At 34.1% G+C, this 18,289-nt stretch overlaps 1 protein-coding gene across 2 annotated transcripts in view; it reads left to right on the top strand.

Annotated features, from left to right (window-relative positions):
- The window catches only part of WASL (WASP like actin nucleation promoting factor), a 69,269-nt gene that overhangs the window by 32,058 nt on the left and 18,922 nt on the right, over positions 1-18,289 (top strand). For both annotated transcript variants that reach the window (XM_004418738.3, XM_087430260.1), the window contains exons 2-5: positions 5,598-5,732; positions 7,698-7,784; positions 9,236-9,332; positions 12,737-12,760. In XM_004418738.3, the coding sequence (XP_004418795.1) occupies positions 5,598-5,732; positions 7,698-7,784; positions 9,236-9,332; positions 12,737-12,760 (343 nt within the window). The remainder of the gene's footprint in view (positions 1-5,597; positions 5,733-7,697; positions 7,785-9,235; positions 9,333-12,736; positions 12,761-18,289) is intronic.

Below are 18,289 nucleotides of genomic sequence, written 5' to 3'. Positions count from 1 at the left end.
TCTGTCTTTGATGTATTCTTTAAAAAAAAATCTCTACCTTTTTCTATTGTGTTTTTCTTTCTTTTTCTGATTATTTCTCATTGTGGAAATTACCTGTTGATAAAATTCCTCCTTTCCAGAGTGAATTATTTGTGTTTTCTTTTCCTGGATAATTTTTACTGGTTCTCATCATTCAGGAGTCTTGTTCCTATTTTTTAAATTGCTGGTTTCTGTATTGAGTTTTTTTAGGTGGCCGTGTAACTGAGGTTTTGTTATACTTTAGAAAGTTCCTCCTTGGGCCGGCCCCGTGGCTTAGCAGTTAAGTGCGCGCGCTCCGCTACCGGCGGCCCGGGTTCGGATCCCAGGCGCACACCGACGCACCGCTTCTCCGGCCATGCTGAGGCTGCATCCCACGTACAGCAACTAGAAGGCAATAGATGTTAGCTCAGAGCCGGTCTTCCTTGGCAAAAAGAGGAGGATAAGCATGGATGTTAGCTCAGGGCTGATCTTCCTCACAAAAAAAAAAAAAAAATTCCTCCTGCAGATCACTGCATAATTAAGTAATTATAAAAATTCGACCAAATATCTTATCTTTCTTTACATTTATAATTCCTATTATAATGTTTCATATTAAAATTTCATATTCAGGACAGTAATGGGACATTTCATGTGAATACTTCATCAGAGCATCTAGAAACATATTTAAAGCTTAGCTTTTATATAATGAGAAAACTTAGGATGGATTTTTCCAGATTAGATTTTAGAAACTTGGGACACACACACACACACATACACACACACGCACACACACATTAAAGCTGGAGCATTTTGGCTATTAATCTAAGGCCATTGTAATCATAGAAAAGACTTTATTTTATTCACTGATTTGATTTTTATTTCTTTTTCCACACAGTTTATTTTGGATATTCACTGAAAATATATCTTTAAAAATTATTTCCTATAACAACATTGTGTATTTATTCAATTATTAAACTAATAATCATTGTAGACAGTTATTCACTATTAGGTCTTCTTAGTACTTGTTGTAGGCAGTTGGTTGTCAAGCAAAGATCTACAAGTCTTGATATTTTCCAGTCTTTCCCTGTAATTAGCCGATTCTATAATAAAAGAAACATCTATTTTCCTGATCTAAAATTCTTATTCTGACCTCTTATATAAAATGGTTATTCTGAAAAGGTGAAAGAAATTTAAACTATAGAAGTAGTGAATGTTTGTGATTTAAATCTTATTCAAGATGAAGTGCCTTTGAACAAGTTGGTGTAAGTATAGAGGGAAATGGAGGAAGTGGCAGTTTTCTTAGTTTTGGGTCAGTGTGGCAGTGGCTAATATATGTGGAGGTAGCAATGGCTGAGAAGAGAGCCACCTGCCCGAGACTGTCATGGCTGTAGAAGGGGACTAAAGTCTTACATTTTTATGAATCATTTGTACTTTAAAAATATTTTTATTTCAAAATAAGCTCATACTTACAGTGAAGTTACAAATAATAGTACAAAGAATTCCTATATATCCTTCATCCAAATTTGTCAAATGTTTATAGCATTTTATCCTGGTTCCCTCTCTATATATATTTATACATGCATATTATTTTTTCTGAGTCACTTGAGAGTAAGTTGTTGATGTGATGCCTCTTTGGAATACTTCAGGGTGTATATCCTTAAATCAAGGTCATTCTCTTATCGAAATCCAAATATGTAATTTTTAAGTATGCAATTTTTTTTTTTTTTTAAAGATTTTATTTATTTATTTTTTCCCCCCAAAGCCCCGGTAGATAGTTGTATGTCACAGCTGCACATCCTTCTAGTTGCTGTATGTGGGATGCGGCCTCAGCATAGCCAGAGAAGTGGTGTGTCGGTGCGCGCCCGGGATCCGAACCCGGGCCGCCAGCAGCGGAGCGCGAGCACTTAACCGCTAAGCCACGGGGCTGGCCCTGCAATTTTTAATTTAACAAATGTTTGTTTACTTGTGGCAAAGTGTAGGTGAAATGAAAGTATAGTCTTGCAAAACTATTTTAGGTGCTTAAAGGAATTATAGTCTATTTAATGGTTAATAAATCAATGCAGAAAGTTATTCTGTTTTAGAATAAGATGTGTGGTGTAACAAGATTCACACAAGATACACAAAAAGGTGCTTTAGAAACATGAAGAAAAAGCATACAGTCATTTCAACCTAGGGATTCAGGGAAATAGTTGTTCACTGGTGCAGAGTCAACTTGGGAGAGGTAGATGTAGCCTGCTAAAGGACAATGGGAAGGATTCACATCCCAGAATTCATACTCCATCTTCTTTCTGCCCTTGACAATGAAAGTTCTGAAGAGGAATGTGTTAGTGCAGTAACTCAGTACTGGAATATCAGGATGCATATGATAGACTCCATTTCTATAAAAGTTTATATGGTACTTTTTCTCTTTTTAATTAATAAATTTTGCCCCTAACATTATTGGGCTAAAAAGAAATAAATTTCCTTTCCTAAGCACTTGTCCTTAGGTTGTTTTCAATAAAACCTTCTTCATTATGAAAGACAAGAAGTAATGGAGTTGATTAGCTGTAATTACTTGAAAGGAATGGAAGGAATGTTTTTAAAAACTTAATTAAGCCCCTGTCAATCTAGAATTTAAGGGATAGTCATGTTTTTGTAGTTTTAGCCTTTATATATTGAATGTTATGCGTGTAAGCTATTTTGAATTCACTGTAATTATTCTGAATTAATCAGAAAAGGCTTTAAAAGGTGCTATGGTATATAATTTTAATTCTTTGCCAATTTAAGATAAGAAAGAGTGAAATAGACACACTTAGACTGACAATACGATTGTAGCAAAATTTTGAAAATCCAGTTACTGAAAATTGCTTAATGATTAGTTGGGTTCTTTAGAATTAAAAGTTTGTAAATTATTGTAGAGTAAGGTTTATAATGCCGACTATGTTTGTGTGGAAAATTATAAAACTGTTTCACAGTTTTTATTTCTTATGCAGATGTTTTAAGAATTTGTTTTAAATTTATATAAATGTTTAAATGTGGATTATTAGTTTTTTATTGTTGTTTTGAGTTCACATATATATCCAGACAATGTTTTACAATATTAATGTTTGGTCCCATGGTATGGGGATTTCCATAATGGAATTTCAGACTCTATTTAATAACACATTTTTTCTTTTCCAAGCTGTTACTTCTTGTTTTCTGGTTAAAAAGTAAAGTAAGAGGATTTTTAGATCTTTTTCTTGGTGTCTAGTTTCCTAATTGCTTTTCTTTTTTAGAAATGAATGCATTTTGACAGCACCATACTGAAAGGGCTGCAGTTAATATGAGTTTTCCTTAGAAAACAAATTTTCTCATCTGATTTTTGAATTCTTCAGCCTGATCTTTAATACCTTTGGATAATATATGCCAAATCCACTTTTCTAAAGTTTTCCGTGCTAGGGGTTTGGGGTCAGGGAATCTATGGAGCTATCATGCTGAGACTGTGTACTTGCAGAAGAGCACAGGTATGTTTTCAGCAGACCAGAGGTGTACCCACATTCTTCAGTCCCCTTTTGTAAACCCAGCGTCTTAATTTTTAAGCTATCTTCATAATTTTTTTAATGGCTGTTGTGGAACTTTTCCTGCTGCTTTGTGTCCTGTTCATGACTGAATGTGAAATTCAAAGATGAGTTTGGAGGCCAGCCTGGTGGTGTAGCAGTTAAGTCCGGGCACTCCGCTTTGGTGGCCTGGAGTTTGCAGGTTTGGATCCTAGGTGCGGACCTACGCACCACTTATCAAGCCACGCTGTGGCAGCATCCCATATAAAAGTAGAGGAAAATGGGCATGGATGTTAGCCCAGGGCCAGTCTTCCTTAGCATAAAAGAGGAGGATTGGCAACAGATGTTAGCTGAGGGCTAATCTTCCTCAAAAGACAAAACAAAACGAAAAGATGAGTTTGATCTGCCAAAGTTAAAAACATAACGTGGAGCACAGTTATCTGGGAAAGTCTTAATGAAATTTTGATCCCCAACAGTACACTGATCTTACATTTCTGAGTTAATTATTATATAATAGTTCTTTGGAATCCTCTTATCAGAGGAGTACATTCCCCAGGCATAGTTAAGTAACCCAAAACACATTATCTCCAAATCTTAATGTAGTCTGTTTTCTGTTACAGTGCCCAGTATTCATTGAACTGATGTACTGTAATTACTTCATCATCTCCTATTTCTGGTTATTTAAATTCCTTCTATTTAAAAAGCATAATTAATTCATATAAATATTTTGTTTTTTATGTTTATATTAAAAATACAAATTTTTTGTTATATTTTAACTTATTTTCTTAATTTCTAGTTTAGGAATGAGATTACTGGATCAGAAAACATAATTATTGTTTACTGAGGATCTGTAAGTGCTGTACTAGTATATGTGTGATCACTCTTACAGAAACTAAGTTTGAATAGTTACATTCTAGATTATAATAGAAAAGAAACTTAATTTAGAATTAATTGAAAATTTCCATTGTTTCCTGATACAGTCATGAGAGAGGTGACAACATGATGTTCTGGTAAACCTTAATGCTCTAAGGTGTCCATTGCATGTAATGAATTAGCTTCTCTCCTGTGCATCTAAAAGGGTACAAGTTAGGTACCTTGGGAAAATTGGGACAATAGTCATTCAAATCATATTTCGTATCTTTGGTATGGCTTTGAAGCTGTGTGACCATGTGCAAGTCAGTTAAAATCTTTTTTCCTCTCAGTTTTACAAAAAGGAGATATTAAGGGGCTGACCCCGTGGCCTAGTGGTTAGGTTTGGTGCGCTCTGCTTTGGCGGCCTGAGTTCAGTTCCCGGGTGCTGAGGTACACTACTCGTTAGTGGCCATACTGTGGTGGGGACCCACAAACAAAATAGAGGAAGATTAGCACAGATGTTAGTTCAGGGCGATCTTCCTCAGCAAAAAAAAAAAAAAAAAAAAAAAAAAGATAATAGAATCTGTCTTGCAGGATGATAATATGTTCAAAGTGTCCAGCACTGTAATTAGTAAGCACCCGTCTTGCTTTCACGTTTGACTTAGTACCTATACTAAAATGGGTAACTGCTATATAGAAGTCAGCCTTTACTAATACTACTACTTCATTGCTTAAAAGTGCACTTTATTGGAAAACAGTATATTACAGGGATTAAGAATACAGGATCTGAAGTCACAAATTGCCTAGATTGAAATTTCACCTCTGCCACTTAGCTGTGTGATGTTGATCAGATTATCTATCCTCTTTAACCTTGGGTTTCTCAAGCTTAAAATAAGGTTATAATAGTAACAAAAAGTAAATGGGGTTATATTTAAAAGTGCATAGCATATTTCCTGAGACATTATAAGATCAATAAATGTTAGCTTTCAGTAATTATTTTTAGTATAGTTATTGTATTTGTTATTTATTACTGCATAAGAAATTACTTCAAAAAGTAATGGCTTAAAATAACAATAAATTTTTATTATTTCCTTGTTGCTCTGGGTCAGAAATTCAGGAGCAGCTGAGCTGGGTGGTTCTGATTCGGTATCTTATGAGGTTGCAGTCAAGATGTCAGCAGGGGCTGTGGTCGTCTGAGTGTTACCTAATGGCTGTGTATTTTATATTTTGCAGACTATGTCTTCAGCAGTGGTACAGTTATATGTAGCAGATCGGAACTGTATGTGGTCAAAGAAGTGCAGTGGTGTTGCTTGTCTCGTTAAGGACAATCCACAGAGATCTTATTTTTTAAGAATATTTGATATCAAGGTAAGTTTTATTTTGCTTCCACTTTAAACTGTGGGTGATTAGCTTTTCTACCTCAATTATAATTTAGTATAGATTTGCTTATCCTGTATGTAATTTTTAAATTATACTTAAATTAATATTAAAAGAGTGAAGCTTGGTTTTAGATATTGAAGCATGGGCATAGTGACCACATAGGAACATGTTCTCAGCTTCCTATTTTATCTTTCCATTGCCACCATACATTAAAGGTGTGTGTGTGTGTGTGTGTGTGTCTGTTTTTAATGCCTTTGGGTCTTGAGATTTCCCCACATTCTCTTCTTTTCTAGTAATATTCTTTTACTCCATCCTGTTCATTACAGATTAGCCTACATAGTGCTTTCAGGGAACTACAAAAGTATATTTTAGCTTGGTATGTATTGTTATTTACTTCAGCCCACGTTTAAAGTGTTCTAATAATGTATTTGTTACCCATTTTTCCTTATGTTGTTTCTCAATATAGGTATGTTCAGATTTTCACAGCTTTGTATCCCTCACTCTCAAACATAAATCCACATTGTCCTAGATTGGATGCCCTTTGTCAGGTATTCATCTCTTACAGTTACCATAAAAGTAATTATCTTTTTGCTGAGATGAAGTCTCAATTTATCTTGTAAGATGTTTTCTGTAGGTAAACCTCCCTGCTTAATATTTATATGTGAAAATAAGTATAATGGGATTCTAATTACAAAAAACTAAAACTGACTTTGAACTCTTGGACAATACTTACGGTCAGATAGATTGTAGTCACACTGTTTTACTTCTCTGGGCCTGGGCTTATTTATTTGTAAAATGGGATAACCATCTGGGTCTGTTGCAAAGTATTTCCTTCAGATTAAATGAGATTTAAGTTACTGCACTTTGTAAATTATTGCTTCTTAGCATCCACTTCCCATACGCCAAGACAGCTGAGGGATGTGGCATGCTCCTTTTACTAACAATGGCTTACTATGGCAATGATTCTGGGGGATAGGGAACACGTGCATAGTTTGAAAGAAACCCCTAAATCCTTTCACATTTTTCTCATCACCAATGACAAACACTGTTTAGACATGGAATACACATGTAACTCCACTGGGAAGGAAGGAATTCCATTATAGTGGTCATAATGTGTGTTTTATGTACGATAAATATTTTAAAACTGGAGTCTAGATAGAACCTTGCATTTCAGAATAGGGCAATGATTATAATTCTGTGATCATTTGTTTCCAATTGTAGATAACTGTTGCTGAATACTTGCAATTAACCACCTTTGGTATTAAGGTTAATTATATTTCTTATGCTATGGCCATAGATACGACAATCATCCATGGCTCTCTTAACCATAATTTAACCTTGGTGCACTTTAATCATCAGTCTCTTTCTGCACATGGTTGAAACTACTTATACCAGGGTTTAATTAGGAAGTCATTCTGCAAAAGTTAGGAATTCAAAGATTATTAATGAGTAGTACAGAAAAGGTATATTTGATCATCCCAGCATCTGTAGAATTGAGGAAAAGAGCATGAAGTAGTCCTGTAATATTTGATAGCACATAGTCTAAATATGGTTGATGGAACTATGCACTGATAATCAGTGCGTGTACAAAAGTATCCTATACCTTCTATCTAACATTGATGATCTAGTAATTGTTCTAGTTATGTTTCACCAAGTAACTATATTTGGAAATGCTTGGCTGATGAGATCATATCTTAGCATACTGAATTAAACTCACTTGGTATGTAGTTTTTATGAAAGAAACATTATCCAGTATTTACTGTTTTGTTATTAAGAAATTACTGATTAAATTATGTAATATGTTACTTATGTATTATACATGTATATGGTATATGTGTATGTAAAAGTTGTTATTAATATAAATACTTCCCTTAATATGAGTCATCTGCTTTGTTTTATTTCTAGAGATTAGTTTTTTTGGTAACTCTTTTATTAACTTTTGCTTTTTTCTAGGATGGGAAACTATTGTGGGAACAAGAGCTATACAATAACTTTGTATATAATAGTCCTAGAGGATATTTTCATACCTTTGCTGGAGATGTAAGTCATGTTTTCCTTTATTACCCTGTTTAATGTAATTGCTTTTACATGTCTGTGGAAAGCATTTATGAGCTTTTTGTGTAAACATTGTATAAAATATAAAGAATTATTTTACTTCATAGATATAATAGCTAAATAGGAAGATATGGCAGATATTTTAAGGGCCGAAAAAAGGTTTCAAAGAGTACTGTAAATGTAATTTGCTATGTAGAGAAGAGACTTGTTTTTTCATCTTCTCTCTGTCTTTGGGCTTTAGTTTTCTTATCTATAAAGATGAATTCTTTAACCTTTCTAGGCTTTAGTTTTCTTATCTATAAAGATGAATTCTTAATTGTCCACTAATCCATGGTAACTTTTAAATATTGAATATTATATTGCCATTCAAATTATTTTGTGAAGGAATAATTTATGACCTAAAAGAATGCTAAAATACAATAAATGAGGGAAAACAAAATTTTAAAAATTTATTGCATATATTTGAGGAAAATGTGAGAAGGATTTCTATACCATATGCTTAGAGGGATTTTCTGAATGACGATTATGGGTGATTTTAATTTTCTTTGTTTTCATATTTGTATTTCCTAAATTTTCTTTTTTTTTTTTTTTTTAAAGAATTTTCCTTTTTTTTTTTTTTATAATTTTTATTTATTTATTTTTTTCCCCCCAAAGCCCCAGTAGATAGTTGTATGTCATAGCTGCACATCCTTCTAGTTGCTGTATGTGGGACGCGGCCTCAGCATGGCTGGAGAAGCGGTGCGTCGGTGCACGCCCGGGATCCGAACCCGGGCCGCCAGCAGCGGAGCGCGCGCACTTAACCGCTAAGCCACGGGGCCGGCCCCCTAAATTTTCTACGATGAAAAAAAGATTGAGTTAGATGATATAGTCATCTTTTCAGAAAGTATCTTCTTCTCTAGCTGTTATTTTTCTTGATAGGATATAAATATATGTACATATATAAAAGTGTGCATTAAATTCCATAATAAGTAATGTCAGTATGTTTCCACGTTTTTAATTAATTTACCTGAATTAAAGTTATAATTTAAATAATACCTGTAATTAAACTGTAAAATAAAAACATAAACTAGTAAAGATGGAGTTGACCTGCTTTGACCAACTTTTCCAGTTTGCCTTTTCTAATCCAAAAGTGAGAACTCTATTGAAGGATCAAATTCAATTTATTTGGTTTTTTTGTTGAAGATGAAGTAGGCAGTTTAACATTTTAGTGTCTCCTATGATAGGCAACCTTTCTAATAGTAGTCTTTTACTTTACCTTCTCCATGTTTTTTTGCCTTTTTAAGTTATTCAGGTGATTAAAATAAGTTCTTTTCTGCTAATAAAGTCAAGCTTTCCTTCTTCAGGAATGTACTTCTGTTGGTTATCAACTTTTTTGTTAAATAAAGCTAAATTTGTGGTATTTTTGTTGTTTACCTTATTTGATGAAAATATTTCAGACGTGTCAAGTTGCTCTTAATTTTGCCAATGAAGAGGAAGCAAAAAAATTCCGAAAAGCAGTTACAGACTTGTTGGGCCGGCGACAAAGGAAATCTGGTAAACTTTTTTTTTTTAATTCTTTTAAACAGGAATTGGCAAACTATGGGTCATGGGACAAATCTGGCCCACCACCTATTTTTGTAAATAAAGTTTTATTGAACACACAGCTATGCTCATTGGTTTACATATTGCCTATGGATATTTCTTTGCCACAACACAGTTGGATAATTATGACAAAGACTATGTGGCGCACAAAGCCTAAAATATTTACTATCTGCCCTTTACAAAAAAAGGTTGCTAATCCTTACCTTAAAAGAAATAGTATTTTTATTGAGAATGAGTTTTTTTCAGATTTACTGAGGAACTCATTCCAATAACTTTTTTTGTTGATAACATTCCATGTATACTGACTCTTAAATTTGCATTTTTTATGACATTGTTTGTAACTTACATTTTTAAAAGTATTTTATACTTTGTGAAGACTTTAGGCAAGCCTTAGAAGCAGATAAGCAAAGTTGCAAATAAGATCTGTAAACATTGCCTTGTTTCTATTTTGTCCCTACTGTTGTATATTATAAGACCATAAGGAACTTAGTTTAACGTGTGAGACTCTAATACATGTAAAACAGTTAGAGAACAACGAGAGATAGTATAGAACTTTAACTTCATTGATATAGAACTATTTGACAACAGTGTACCAAGCCTTTCTTTTGTAAAGTAGTAGAAGGGTGATTAGGAAAGATGAACTTCTCCAAAAGCATCTTCTTTAAACAGTTCAGTTTTAGGAGAAATGACATGTGGGAGTTGACATCAATAAATAGATCCCCTTAAAACTAGCCATGCCTGTATACTCCTTGAAAAGTCTTTCTGTACATCCAAGAGTACATGTTACCCCAGTTTGAAGATCACTGTATTCAAGGATGTGCTTTACCAGTAAGAGGGAATAAGTCATGAAAAAGGAAGACACTGGATTCAGAAAACAGAAACGTAAAAACATGTATTCCATTTTATACATCTTTATTTTATTTTAATGGGTTTCCAAGAGGGAGGTGAGGTAAAAATGAAAGTAAAATGCACTAAGTTGTTGTCTCGCTATTGCCATCTTAATATATCTCGCTTGTAATAAGTGAATAGAAGAATTTTTAGGAGCCTGTTATTTTTTGTTACTTCTCTTTGGGGCCAAGGGCATTTGCCACTTGATTCTATTCTAGAAAAGGATTTAATGCTGTGGAATAATGTATGGTTCAGTGGCTATTTCAGTGGCATTTTGTGGTGCTAGGCCAGGGGCTCCCTGGGGCTCATTTTAGTCAAAATATGTTACGTTTTCAATATAAGAGTAGAAAATACTTCTTAAAATATAGAATAATTGACTTTGAAATAGGTAGGTCACTTAAAGATATCTTTCACCTGGTACAGAAATTCTGTTTTATATAGTTCCTAAGCTTTTAGGCATAGAATTTCAGAAGCAGAAAGATCACAACATTAGGGAGGCAGCTAATTCATTGCTAGGTAGCCCTTCATGCTAAGTCAAACTCCAACCTCGCCTCTGTTTAACTTTAGATGCCTGGGGTCCAACTTTTGGAGCAACAACAAATTAGTCTATTTTCTTTTCCTGCCAGTAGCCATTTAATATTGGAAGCCATCTATCATGTCTTCCGTATGCCTACACTTCTTTGGTTTAACCGGTTCTGGTTTCTTATTCCTCATGTGATGTAGTTTATAGACTCATCATCCAGAGTATTCTGTGCTCTAAATCCACTATAGATCTTTATGTCTTCTTCAAATGGTCCAGATTTGAAGAAATAGTCCAGCTTCAGATATAGTGTCCAGATTTGAACATAGTACTCCAAAAGTAGTCTGACTAGTACTGTGATACTAAAATGTTCCTTGATTTGATTAAACACTGTTCTGCTAATGTTTCTAGCAAATGCCTCACACCATTAGATCCCATACTTCTCTGTTCAACCAGACCTTCCCTTTTTTCACATGAATGGCTGTCAAGCCAGGATAGTATCATATTTCTAAGTAATTGCTTTTTAGAACTTACACTCTGAACTTTATATTCATCTCTGTATATTTCTATATCTGCGTTATCACCAGTCTAAGAAATATTTCCTCTCTGGATTCAGAGATAGCATCACCTTGGAAATTGGAGATTGACATTCGTTGACATAGATAAGACTTGCTTACTAAATGTTTCAGAAAGTTACTTCATCAGACTACCAGATGGAGTAATACATATATTTCCCATTGCCAGGATTTTTAACTTGTCACCCAATTAAATCCTGATAATTTTAGTTTATGGCTGTTTATAAACTATTTTATTATATTGTTATTTGTGGTTATTTCTCTTATAATTTCAGAAAATTTTGTATTAGAAAATCTGTGGAAATTACATTTGTTTAAAATTCTTCAACCACTTTTGAACTTTCTTAAAGCCAAAATTGTGTCAAACCTGATATGTAAAAGTCTGAATGCAAAGGATTGATAGAAGTTCTCCTGGTTTTTCTCCTACCTAATTGTCTATAGCTTTTCAGTGTTATTTTGGTCTGCCCCAGTGCTCAAACATCTCTGGGTATTCTCATTACCTTTGTGCTTTCATTCAGTCCTGTACTGGTGAATACTCTCTATATGTTGATGACTCTCAAAGTTCTGTCTACACTACTGACCTCTCCCCTGGCCTTCAGACTTGTCTACTCTAGTTGGGTGTCAGAACAGCCTTCAGACTTAAAATGTCTGAGCAGAACACTTGATCCGTGTTCCCCAGCCCCAGTCAGGCTTGTTCCTACTACTCTCCTAAGTCTTCCCCATCTCAGTAAAAGGCATTGGCTCCACCTTGTCACTCTGGCTCACCATGGTCCCTCATAAATCCTGTCAATGAGTCCTATTGTCTCTACCTTCTAGAAACATGTTCTAGATCTATTTCTCACCACCTCTGCTGCGACCACCCTAATCCAAGCCACCATCTTCTGTCATCTGGACTACCCTAACTTCTTCAGTAGTCTCCCTGCTACCACTCTATGTCCCCTACTGTCTCTTTTCCACAAAGTAGCCAGAGTAAACTTTTAAAAATATAGATTAGATCATGTCACTTGCCCTATTGAAAACCCTGTAAGAGCTTCCTATCATATGTAGAATACAATTTATATACCTTAACCGTGGCCTGTGAGACTCTACGTGTTCCAGTCCCTGGCTCTCCTTCTGACTTACCTCCTTCCACTCTTTGGCTCACTCCAGTCCGGTCTTCATGGTGTTCCTTCATGCTGTTCCCTCCTTAGGGCCTTTGAATATGTTGTTTCCTCTCTCGTTTTGTTCACGTCTGCTCAGTGTCAGTTCCTTAGAGAAATGTTCCTTAACCACCTGTACATCAGCTTAGGAATATGGCAGAGTTTAGGTGAATTAATTTTTTATGTTGGTTTTTACATATGTCAATAATATTCTTTTAATTTATTTTCTAACAGAGAAAAGACGAGATCCCCCAAATGGTAAGCTCTTTGATTATTATTGATCAAAAAGATTTTAGATTATAGTTTAATCCTTGTAGAAACATGTATCATACATTAATACCTAATATTTAATATCCATGATCAAATACTGTAGTTTATTCTGTTCTTATTTTAAAATAAATAATAGATGAGCCTTAGAAATGTAATATTCTTTGGCTTTTTGCTAGGATGAAAGAAGACTACATAGGGTGAAGATCACTATTACTTATATCTTAATTCTGTATTCACAATAGGTTAAATTTAAAAACTGTACAATCTGGTCTTAATATCTTCCTTAAAGGTGGTAAATTTTGTCTAGCATGTTTGTTCATTTTCTACTTTAAGATGTATCTTATTGCAAAATATTATTTCACACTGGTAATTAGCCCCTTTCAGAATGAACACTTACTATGATGATGTGTTTAGAACTAATAGTAGCTGTACATAACTGTCCTTAATTTGATAATGAACACTTGAAGTATTATGGATTTATTTATTTAAAAAAATATATTGTATACCAGAGAATAAAAGCAGAATACCAAGATATAAAGGACAAAATCTCATCTCTAGGGCAGAGATTCTCCTCCTGGACTCCATAAACCCTCCCTGAAATTGTGTGCTAAGTTTTATAAGTATATACGTTCTTTCCTCTGAGGAGAGAGGATCCATGGCTTTTGTCACATTTAGATGGGGTCCATGACCCTATGAAGAACCATTCCTCCAGGAGCCGGAGGAGGAATGGGGAATATAGCTGCTTCTTTGTAAAAGGATCTCAAACCCTCTTATCAGAGTTTAGAATGATCATTCAGGGAAACACTTAACATGTTAATACAGAGGTCTTAATATATGACAACTCTTTGTGATTGTTGGGGTTTATTTCTTTTAAACAGATATATTGCCTTCTGATTTTGTCCTTAAATTTGTTTTCCTGATATAAAAACATGAACCAAATATTTCTGTATTAAATTTTGGATTGTTTGCCTTATTATAACTTTTTAAAAAATGTCTGACTACCTTTAGTAATGTTTACCATGTGCCAAGAATTGTATACTTTGACTTTCTTTTTTAAATAGCAGTTTTAGTGCTTACCCTATAGGACTGCTGTGGAGATTAAATGAAGGAGTCAAAGTGCTTAGCATAGTGCTTAACAAGTATTAGTTATCGTTGATGCAGACAGTAACAACGATAATAATAGCAGCTACTGTTTAATGATCATTTACAGCCTGCCAGGCACTGTCCAGCAACCTTATGAAGTAGCTGCTATTATCCCCATTTTATAGAGAAGCAAACTGGGGCACAGATAGATAACTTGCTTAAGGTCACAGAATTAATAAGTGGTAGAGCAGGATTCATTCTCAAGCAATGTAACTCCAGAGCCTGGCCCTTTAACTCCTATGCTATGTCAAGATGATTTTGAAGGAGAGACAGACCTAGACAGGGTAAGTAACGTGCCTTAAGTTACACAGCTAGTACGTGACAGAGGCAAAGGAAGCAGAAGCAGCTGAATGAGAAGTTAGTCATCTGTGAACTTTTAATGCAATGTTAGAATTTTTTCTCTTGTTATATGCTCAATATTTTAATCTTTTTGAATTTATTAAATTATTTTGCATTTTGTGAGCATATATTGAGTACCGGGGGGAAGGCTTCCTAGTGGTGGCATCTTTGGGAAAAGTAAACTGAGATTTTAAAGTGTAGATGTACAAATAATATAATTAAAGTGAAGGATGTAAATACTTTATGGGTTTTTTTAATTTCATCTTTTCAATACATATAAAATGTATTTCTGAAGAGGCACCTAACCCATGAATAGATAGAATTTGGATGTTCTTTATATGACAGTTGTTTCACAATTACATTATCCCTAGTAAGAGAGATACTCATAATTAAATGTAGTTTAATTTACACTCTGAGATTGCTCTTGATCTGTAGTTTTAACCCTTTGGTGCAGTGGTCCCAAACTTTTTCATTAAATAAATGGAGAATTTAAAAAAGTAGTACATATCGTTAAAATGCAAAATTATACAGCATATATTGCCAATATTTGTATACTTATTTATAAAATATACATATAATATGGTATTAATATATTACATACACAATGAATAAAGAAATAAATAATTATTAATAGAAGCTTTAACATATTTTCCTGCTGTGGAGTCAGTTGTATTGCTCTCCCCACTGTGCAGAGACCACTGTTTTGGAGACCACGTATTACTTTTCTGCATTCTGTGCACTACCACTAGGTGGCAGTGGACACCCTAACGACCGTGCAGTGTCTGCGCAGGTGCTTTGTCTCAGATCCTCATTTAGATTATCAGTTTAGCAGACCTTTTCAAATTGTAACTATTAAAAAGACAGTGTATGTAGAAGTAACATATGTTCCTGAATGCAGTTCAGTGTCTTCCTCACTAACTCCTGATCCATACATCTTTCTTTTTTCTTTATTGGTCAGTCTCACCTTTTAGCTTAGATGCTTTCCAATGATTTGTTCTCAGCTTCATGACTGCTTGACATCAGAGGCCTCTGGGCCACCTGTTTCTCAACTATTTTACCTTGGTGAGAGTTCTCTGCTTTTTATGTAATTAAGGGGAATACTTTAGTTTGTTCTTTTAGTTTTAAAATTAACTAGAAATGCTGTTCAGTGAGAATATTAAAAAACCTTTTCTGTGACAGTTGTCCTTAATCAGAAGGAGATAATTTGTCATTTGACTGTTTCTTGAAAAAAAGAAGGGAAACAGTCCCCTCCATTATATATTTACTTAGTACATGTTTTTAGGATGAGTGTAATTTCATAAATGGAATAATTAAATTAAACTTTACTAGAAATGATTTAAGAGTATCTCTGTTACCAAGTCTTCCATAAACTTAACTTTATTAAAAAATGACTCTGTGCCTTATACAGGTTATCACTTTTTTTAGTGTGTCACTTTTGAAACAGATATTTAACTAGGCTTTAGAACACCGTTTTGAACTTATTTCCTAACACCTTCAAACTGTAAAATAAATGACTATTGTCAACAGAAATAATCAAGTACCTAATCTCTTAAATGTGTAGAAAACCTTTTTGCTAAATTTTGGAAGTTGTTTGTGAATGTTTGTTGAATGATGAACTGTTGGACTGCAAACTGAGAGAACTGATAAATTTGTAAAGAAATAATATATGATAACATTTGTAAAGTTAGCATTATCAATCACCTTATAATGTGACTTTTGTGTAAAAGGTACAATAGTTAATAGAAAGGGTAGTGGACCAGGAAACAAGATAGCAGAGTTCACCTTTGCCTTTGTCACTGATTCTGTGACTTTAGACAGGTCACCTGACTCTTCTTACCCTTAGTTTTCATCTATAAAATGAAAGATTTAGAAAAACTCTAATTTCCCAGCTAATACTAATTTTCTATACATCTCTATTATCTGGATTTTCTTACGTAGACTTAATATTTTAACAAATACTAATGAAATTCATGTGTAATGACACTAAATAGCTAATGCCAAGGCTTTATTAACAGCTTGGCAGATATGTAACAATATATCCACGCCTGATTTTTGGGTAGAGGGAGGGGGGGAAACACAGTCTGACTACAGTATGAGTTAAACTTTGTTATTGATTCCACATAGCACTTATATTTTGTTCCTGTCCTCTTCATCCTTAAGCTTTCTTCAGAGATGGCTGAGTTATTTTGTCTAGTGAGTTATGAATCAGGCTTACAAAAACATTTATTATTTCCCAGAAAGAAATTTACTAGCTTGGATAATTTAAACTATTAAACTTTACCCAACTCTATTACCATTTATATCATCCATAGTATAATAGATTACTTTTATATAAACTAAAGCAGCATAAAAATATTTTTATTTTTGTTTTTTCCTACAAACTAATTATAGTTAACTTTGTTTTGTTATTTTTTTAATGGTGAATCTGGTTGCTCATTTATAGTTGCTATTTGAGCACCTATTTTAGGAAGGGTGGTGTGTATAAAGAGAGCATCTAACTCCAGTACTCCTAAACCTGTCCTAAAGTCAATTCTTAAATTCTGTTAAGTGTAAAGATAAGAGAGTAAATAGTAATTTGCAGCATTTTATTGTAGAGGATGTTGCTGATACTGATTGGTAAAGATAAATTATAAGAAGAAGGAAGGCAGAAAGGGAGGAATGAGAAGTAAAAACAGATCACTAGATAAATCTGTGAAGGTATGAGTATGACCCCAATTCAACCCTCTAACACTCGAATTGTGGGTATTCTCAATAAGTCCCTTATTTTGTGAAACTACAGTAAATGCTGATATCTGATATCTGAACAAATTTGAAAATCCAAGTCTTTATCTACTATTTAATAAGCCTTCTATTGCTTAACTAACATTTAATTCTTGATCCACTTATTTTCAGATTATGCCTTGACACTGAATCAGCTTTTAATAGTTTTATCCATGTTATTCACTAGCTTCCATTTTTTCCAAGAAGAATTTCTTTTTTCTTGCCAATATGAGCAACTTCCTGTGGAATTTTGTATGAAATTATAAATAGAACTTATAGACATTTACATATTGTACTTACATGTAAGTAGACTTTGAATATTGAGGGATAATAGCTGAATTTTGGTGATATTAAAAATATACATCTTTCCAGATTATTTACTTGTCTGATAAGGTGGCAGATGGCTTTCATAATTTCCTTTTAGATTTATTTCATCTTTTAATAGTAGAGTTGAGGGAGAGAAAATGGGTTATATATAATTTACCCATGTAGATAAACAGTTTTCTTTCATATAACTTTAATGAATAGAATACATTTGAGATTTTTAGCACAATTGAAGAATTACAGTCAAATTGGCATTTAGTGATTACCTAATATACATCAGCCTATAATTTCTTGAAGTTTCTATTTGCCATTCTGTGCTTGTGTTGGGGTCCCCAAGACCATCCCCACAGTTGGTGATTCTACTAGGACTCACAGGACTGAGCACATAGTGGTACTCATGGCAAAGATTTATTACAGTGAAAGGATATAAAACAAAATCAACAAAGAGAAAGACACATGGGGTTAAGTCTCAGGGAAACCACACACGAGTTTCCAAGAGTCTTCTCCCATTGGAGTCACAGGGAATGCACTTAATTCTTCCAGTAATGAATTGTTACAACACATGTGAAATGTTGTCAAAGGAGAAGCTCATTAGCTGACTCAGTGCCCAGGGTTTATTGGGATCTAGTTATGTAGGCATTCTCTGTCTAGCACATACCAAGGGTCTAGACTCCCAGAGGAAAGCAAGTGTTTAGCATAAACCACATTGTTAGCACAAACAGTTGAGGCACAATGAGTCTATCTTATCCGAGAATGATGGAAACCCTCTCAAAATCCCAGTTCCCGAATGCCAGCTAAGGACCAACCTTGCAAGCCGGCCTTTCTCAGGATAGCAGCTGTCCTTAGAATGGGAGGATATTCTATTCGGGCCTGCTATGTTTAACTGCTTTTCTGCATGATAGTGATTGTATTTTATACAACATTTTGGAAATTGTCGTTAATGTAATCATC

This window comes from Ceratotherium simum, chromosome 1 (genome assembly GCF_057802395.1).
Source record: "Ceratotherium simum simum isolate JZ-2026a chromosome 1, ASM5780239v1, whole genome shotgun sequence".
Taxonomy (NCBI): Eukaryota; Metazoa; Chordata; class Mammalia; order Perissodactyla; family Rhinocerotidae; genus Ceratotherium; species Ceratotherium simum.
Note: the sequence above shows the minus strand (reverse complement) of the source record. Positions and strands in the feature narration are given on the sequence as shown.